The sequence below is a fragment of the Sinocyclocheilus rhinocerous genome, unplaced genomic scaffold (assembly GCF_001515625.1).
Source record: "Sinocyclocheilus rhinocerous isolate Xijiao unplaced genomic scaffold, SAMN03320098_v1.1 scaffold666, whole genome shotgun sequence".
Taxonomy (NCBI): Eukaryota; Metazoa; Chordata; class Actinopteri; order Cypriniformes; family Cyprinidae; genus Sinocyclocheilus; species Sinocyclocheilus rhinocerous.
Window position 1 is genome coordinate 999,661 of NW_015661984.1, and position 7,072 is coordinate 1,006,732.

Here is a 7,072-nt window from a genome sequence, read left to right on the forward strand (position 1 = left end):
TCGGCACGGTTATCTGAATCACCCGGTTAATAAAAAAAAAAAGCTCAAAACAATGAATCATTAACTGATTCAGTTCAACTCAATCAACATGGAAGGCTAAGTCTTAAAGGTACAGCAGCAAACACAGAATTCAGTGAAAGGGTGGTTTTGGTGCACGAAACGTTGAATAATATAAAAGAACTGTAATAATAATAATATATTTTTTTTTAACTGGGGGATTTTAGGAAGAATGCTACTTTAGGTTGGTTAACAAACTGGTTGAAAAGGTCAGAAACCTGGAAGATGCTTTACACTTTAAAAGTTTGCAGTCAGTAAGATCTTCTAACAAGTCTCTGCATTTATTTGCCCCAAAATGTAGTAAAAACAGGAATATTTTAAAATATTATTCCAATTTAAAATAGGAAAAATATTTTGTTTTAATATATTTTAAAGCATAACTTATTAATGTGATTGCAAAGCTGAATTTTCAGCAGCCATTACAGTCTTCAGTGTCACATGATCCTTTAGAAATCATTCTAATATGCTGATTTGGTACTCAAGAAACATATCAATGTTGAAAAACAGTTGTGCTGCTTAATATTTTTCTGGAAACCGTGATACACTTTGGTTTTGCCCTTTTTTCAGTTTTCTTTGATGAATCAAAAAACAGCCTTTACTTGACTGTCACTTTTGGTCATTTTATTTTATCTTTGCTAAATTAAAGTATCAATTTCTTTCAATAGCAGCAGATAATTATTATTTATTAAGTCATTATGACTTAATTTATTAAGCAACTCCTCCAGAAAATAAAATAAAAAAATAGAATGGAAGGACACATGCAGAAACCATAAACATGAATGTTAAAATTTCAGCACTTGAATTCACCCAGCTCTGTTTGAGACATTGCTCTGCTCAAATGATTACAAGAAAATGAGTGAGAAGGAAAATAAGTTCAAAGGTTCAGTCGCTAATCATACAGGCTAGTGAATGCTTACAGGGTTGAGAAAAGCATTGACAGCTAATACTCATCCACATTAAGAGCTATGAAATATCCAAAACTCGAGTTAATGGCAAGCTGGAAGAAATCAATCTGACAATAGTAACAAATACAGTTACTGTTACTATAGTCTCAGTCACATGAGAGCACAGTACACTCATATAACGGCTGGAATTTGATCACTTTTCTCATGAAAAAGCTTCTTGAGAGGATACCTTCACAATATAAAATACGACTTGAAATATGACTTGATAAAATGGAAAGCCCACTGAACGGGTCTAAGTATCAGTACTACAAGAAGACCACCATCATGTTTAGAAATGTCATTTACTCCTGTTAAATGCTTTTTTTTTTTAAATGAACATACAGCCTTTATGCAGTCAATCATAGCTCTTTCATAACTTTCCTGAAGAAATATAATATCAGTTCACGCACAAACTTTTATTACAAAGTTGCAAACTGTTCCAGGAATAAAATATACATAGTTCAGTTTTAACATTGGTGACACCTGCATGATACCATGTTATTCTGGTAAATATTAATGCATGTTTTGGCTTGTATAGAAAGTTCTATACAATGTGTAGCTTTAAATGTTCAAATGAAACCTTCAACCAAAGCAGAGAGATTTTAAAAAGCGCTATTACATATTACACAACAAAATCATGACATACACTTATTTTACCATTTTAGTACTGAAAAAATAATGAAAAAAAAAAACCTGTTTTGAGGTTATGTTGGCACATTGAAAGCAGGACAGTATAGTCATATAAAGATTAATGAACTGACATGGAGAAAGAGAAGGAAATTATAAACATAATAAAAATAAAATTGTGGGACAATGTTTTCTAACATACAATTGGGTCCTGTAAAAATGCAGTTAAAAATCTATGCCAAACCCAAACCTTGGGTTTTCCAAGAGATTACTTTAAGTCGGTGAATTGCAGTAGGAATTATACATTTCTAAGCTTTTTTTCGTTCTGTCTGCTCACTAGCATTATCCTAAACTCCATTATAGCTCAGACTCATCCTCTTCCCTCCAGAACTGAAGCTGGTATGGGGGCCAGACAGTGGCGTTGTGTTGGGTGCCCCTGGTGGTCACACAGCAGTACAGCAGCGGTTGTCAAACAGTTGTTCAATGACAGAGCTGTCTGCTAATGTAGACACATCACCCAAATCCCGCTCATTACACGCTATCTTCCGCAAGACACGACGCATAATCTTACCTAATAAAACAAAGAACACTTGAGCATTATAAACGTTAAGGCTTTAATAATAACCAGTCCAATATTAATACCTGATCTGGTTTTTGGAAGGCTGGGTGCATTCTGAATGTAGTCAGGTGTAGCTATGGCACCAATCTTCTCTCTCACTGTTTGAGAAAAAAGGGAAGTGAAAAGAAAGCCATTACTTGTAGTTCATGAAAAAAAAAACACTCTTCACATAAACGCATTATAATAAATGACATATTTATCTGTGCCCTTCAGCAAGTAGGTAGTTATCAAACACTAAATTCTATATTAAATATAGATGAATCCTTAAAGCTACAGAAGTTATTGATTTCCTATTTTTTCTTGTTCTTTGATGAAAAGACATCACAGCAGCTGGGTTATTATGTTATTTGGCTGCTATTACTTTAAGAGCTGCAGCTGCTGAACGGGACTCAGATCTAACACGCATGCTGGTAGTTTCAGTCGCGCTTTAATATGAAATGATACAGGCTACAGCGCGCGCCGCCACATTTATACGTGCAATTGAAGAGCATGTGCTACGAGCACAGTATAACGGCTGACAGGACAGGAAGATTTTGTTTTTACTGACATGGTCTGACAACATCTCATCTGACTGCAGTTCACTGTTGTTCTACTGAAACTCCTCATCACCTGTACCGTTTCCGCACTCGTTTGACCTGTGCCTGGCGCTGAGGCGAAGTAGAGAGCGAGTCTGTAAAGTCTCCTGTTTGATGTGGTCGTAAAGATGTTCTGCGTCGAAATAAACGCAATTCTTGTCAAGTAAAACAAGAGACAGAAGCAGCAGCTGTGAGAGGGGTGGCCAACCCTAGCTCTGCCCCTACATTAATTGCGTTAAATATTTTTAACGTCGTTAAACTGGAAAAATTAATCGCCTGTGTTAACACGCTAATTTTGACAGCACATATATACGCAAACTTTTGTTTATCCTTATTAAAGTTTGACAGTTTAAAATCACTTTTGTTGTATTGAAAAGAGCAGTTCAAATGCACTAGATTTTGCGCATGCATAGTTTCTCCAGACAATGCAAAGGCCGTAATGACATCATGCTTCCCAGCATCTTTTTAAAAAACATAATTCATCCAAATAATAATACATCCAAAAATGTAAAAATACATAATCTACATCACTTTACTGTAAAGTTTGTTTGTGTTTTTTTTTTTTAAATTCAGCTAAGAGTCCACGCTGATCTTCTATTGGTCTTCATATGATACGAATTTGCAGGCCAACTTTGGAGAGCAAAATTTGCATTCCTGTGTCCCGCATTCGTATACGTATGAATAGTCAATGGAACGAAAAGTGTACCGTGACCGACCTTTTACATGAGAGTGACTAAATGATGACAGAATTGTAATTCTTGCATGAAATATTCCTTTCAGCAAACACACCTTGCTTTTTAAGCTCCCCCTCCAGCTTTTGGTTGTAGTTGATTCCGTCATTGAGGGTGACAAAACAGTAAAGACTCTCGCCTTTAACAGGGTGTGGCCGCCCCACAACCGCTGCCTCAGCCACAGCTTCATGCTCCACCAAAGCCGACTCCACCTCTGCAGTGCTTAGTAAGTGCCCTGGAAGAAATATATCCACCACCAATATATCAAAGCTTTTGCTCTAGTACAGGCCATTTTGTTGGTAATTAGGCTACTTTAATGCTTTGTAAATCTCTAGAGTCATATCAGTAGAGATAGAAAACAGGCGAGAGACAAATGATTGGAAAGTGTGGCCTGAATTTCATCATTAGCTTTTTTCGAAACTCATTAATCTGCATTATTTCAGCATCTGTAGGTCCAGGCCACACATTTTCTCTCTCCACATTGGGGAACTTACAAAACGGGAGAAATTTTGGGATTATGTAATTAAATTAAAAGAACAATAAACAAACGAATGTCCTCATCCTCTACTCACCAGACACATTCAACATGTCATCTATCCTTCCGGTGATCCAGTAGTACCCGTCCTTATCTCTACGACAACCTGGACAGACACATTACACCATTAACTAAAGCACAAACCATCTCTCACTTCACACAATTATATGATGCCCACTTATAGTAAAACTAAATATGAATCACAGCACAAATTACCATCTCCAGTCACGTAGTATCCAGGGAATTTCTTGAAGTAGGTGGTTTCGAACCTTTCTTGGTTCCCGTACACAGTTCTCATCACACCTGGCCAAGGCTGTTTAAATACCTGAGGACGAGAAGCGCTTGTTTTAAACTTGAATTTCACATGTGGATAAAATTTAACTGATTCATTAGCGTTAAGAAGTTTAAAACATGAAAAACAAAAAAATATTGACGAAACATATGGAACTTGTATTTATTTATTCTCAAAATTCACTTTACCAGATAGCCCTCACTTGGTCCTTCAAGTTCCTCCCCTGACTCATTCAGAATAGCAGGTACAACCCCAAAAAAGGGAAATGTCTACAATATGTAAAAACATCAATCATCATACAGAAATTAATAAAAGTAATTCTACTGTACCACACTATGCTTAATTTAACAAATGTGTTTCGGTTTTGTATTGTGCTGTCAAACGATTAATCACGATTAATCGCATCCAAAATAAAAGTATTTGTTTACATAATATATGTGTGTGTACTGTGTATATTTATTATGTATATATATATATAAATACACACACATACAAATATATTTTGAAAATATTTACATGTATTTACGTGTATATATTTATATTCATATAAATTATATCATATAAATATATTAAATATATAAACGTAACATATTTTTCTTAAATATATACATGCATGTGTGTGTATTTATATATACATAATAAATATACACAGTACACACACACATATATTATGTAAACAAAAGCTTTTATTTTGGATGTGATTAATCGCGATTAATCGGTTGACAGCACTAGTTTTGTAGTAACAGAAGAAATTATTTTACATGATCTCTGGTAATGAACATTGTATCATCCTTGTATCATTTGTCTCTTTCAGCAACATGACAAATACATACACTAGTAACACTACTTTTCAAAAGTTTCGGGTCACTAAGATTTATTTCTAAAAAAACAAAAAAAACCCACTTATTTAGCAAGAATGCACTCGAATGCTAAAAAGTAGCGATGAAGACATTCATAATGTTACAAAATTTCTATTTCAAATAAATGCTGTTGTTTTCAGTTTCTATAGAAATATCAAGCAGCCCAGCTGTTTTTAATATTGATAATAAGAAATGTTTTCTGAGCACCAAATCCGCATATTTGAATGATTTCTCTTCAGGAGAGTCACTTGGTGAGTATAAATACAAAAACATCTTACCAACACCAAACTTATTTATTCATTTATATCACGTTCACTCACAGCAGAGCCAGGCTTCATGGGAGTAGCGGCCGGCAGAGGGGTCATCACATGCCCACCCTGAGGAAGATACAAACAAAAGACAAGTGACCTTACAGTAGACAGTTTCAAAGCAGCATTGATGTTACTGCTCTGTTCTGAGTGGTTAGAATACAGTTCATACCGTCTCAGTCTGCCAGAAGGTGTCCACCACCGGACATCTCTTCTCTCCCACCACACTGTAGTACCACTGCCAGGCTTCTGGGTTTATGGGCTCCCCTACGGTCCCCAAAATCTTCAGCGAGGTCCGCTTATACCTGATGACAACAAAAATGAAAACTGGTCAGAAATTAAGACACACCTGAATGTATCAAAAATGATCTAGACACTTAAGTTTAAATGACTTAAATTAGTCTTAAAGACAAATAGGTTGTTTATGCAGGGCCAAAAAAGCTTGATTACTGTAAAATGTGGAAAAAAGTAATAAAGAATGAGTAGATGTATCTGATACTGTATCAAGGTTGTGTACTGCTGATTTGAGGTCAGAAAGTTGGCACATCCTGGCACTAGTTGTATGCAAAAGCACACAATGCACAATGAATGGACTTATAAATGCTGCTCCGCTTACAGACTTTGTAAGCAAACAGAGTACAAAACAGAATACAGAGCAACCACATAACACATGAGATGAGTACCATCAAGTGTTACTATTCAGTATCTTTATAGTAGTTATGATCATTATCATCAAGTCTTATCATGAAATGGGAGAAAGTGTCCTAGATGCATAACAGATTACCAGGCAATGGCAATAACAAATACACATTCATAATACTGTCAATACATATTCCTAAACATTATACTTTATACTGTAAACACAATACTGTATATACTATATATACACAATGTGAATAAAAAATATTTCACAGTCTTTTTTTTTTTTTTATATTCTACAAGCAAGTTTATCAAGCTTTTTCAGACTGTCAGCTATCCAGTCAGTGTTTTCTTTTCACACTTTGACCAATGAATTTTAACACCGATCCAGTTATTCTTGATTATCGGAGGATTTCACAAAAAAAAAAAAAAACTAATGAAATGTAATTAATTAATATAAAAAACTCCAATGAATTATAAAAAAATCAACTAATTCTAGGTTACAAAATATTTTGAAAGCTGTATATAATGGAAAAAGTACACTAACACTACCATTAACAACAAAAGTTTGGTGTTGGTAAGATCTTATGTTTTTGAAAGATGCTTTTATATTGTCTAATGCTCACAAAGCCTGCATTCATTTAATAAAAAATATAGTAAAAACAGCAAAATTGTAAAATATTATTTAATGGAGACATATTATGCCCCTTTTTACAATATGTAATATAAGTCTCTGGTGTCCCCAGAATGTGTCTGTGAAGTTTCAGCTCAAAATACTGCACAGATCATTTATAATATCATTTTGAAAATGCCTATTTTGAGTGGAAGAAGAAACACGCTGTTTTTTGGGCCCGTCTCTTTAAATGCAAATGAGCTGCTGCTCAC

General features: G+C 34.8%; 1 protein-coding gene across 1 annotated transcript in view; it reads right to left on the minus strand.

Moving 5' to 3' along the window:
* Window positions 1-854: 854 nt before the first annotated feature.
* acss2 (acyl-CoA synthetase short chain family member 2) overlaps window positions 855-7,072 on the minus strand; it is a 17,448-nt gene continuing 11,230 nt past the window's right edge. Inside the window, exons 11-18 of the mRNA XM_016536732.1 lie at window positions 5,721-5,853; window positions 5,561-5,617; window positions 4,569-4,649; window positions 4,305-4,413; window positions 4,126-4,194; window positions 3,612-3,788; window positions 2,271-2,345; window positions 855-2,199 (exon numbers count right to left, since the gene is read on the minus strand). Coding sequence (XP_016392218.1) covers window positions 2,072-2,199; window positions 2,271-2,345; window positions 3,612-3,788; window positions 4,126-4,194; window positions 4,305-4,413; window positions 4,569-4,649; window positions 5,561-5,617; window positions 5,721-5,853 — 829 coding nt within the window. The 3' untranslated portion in view covers window positions 855-2,071. The remainder of the gene's footprint in view (window positions 2,200-2,270; window positions 2,346-3,611; window positions 3,789-4,125; window positions 4,195-4,304; window positions 4,414-4,568; window positions 4,650-5,560; window positions 5,618-5,720; window positions 5,854-7,072) is intronic.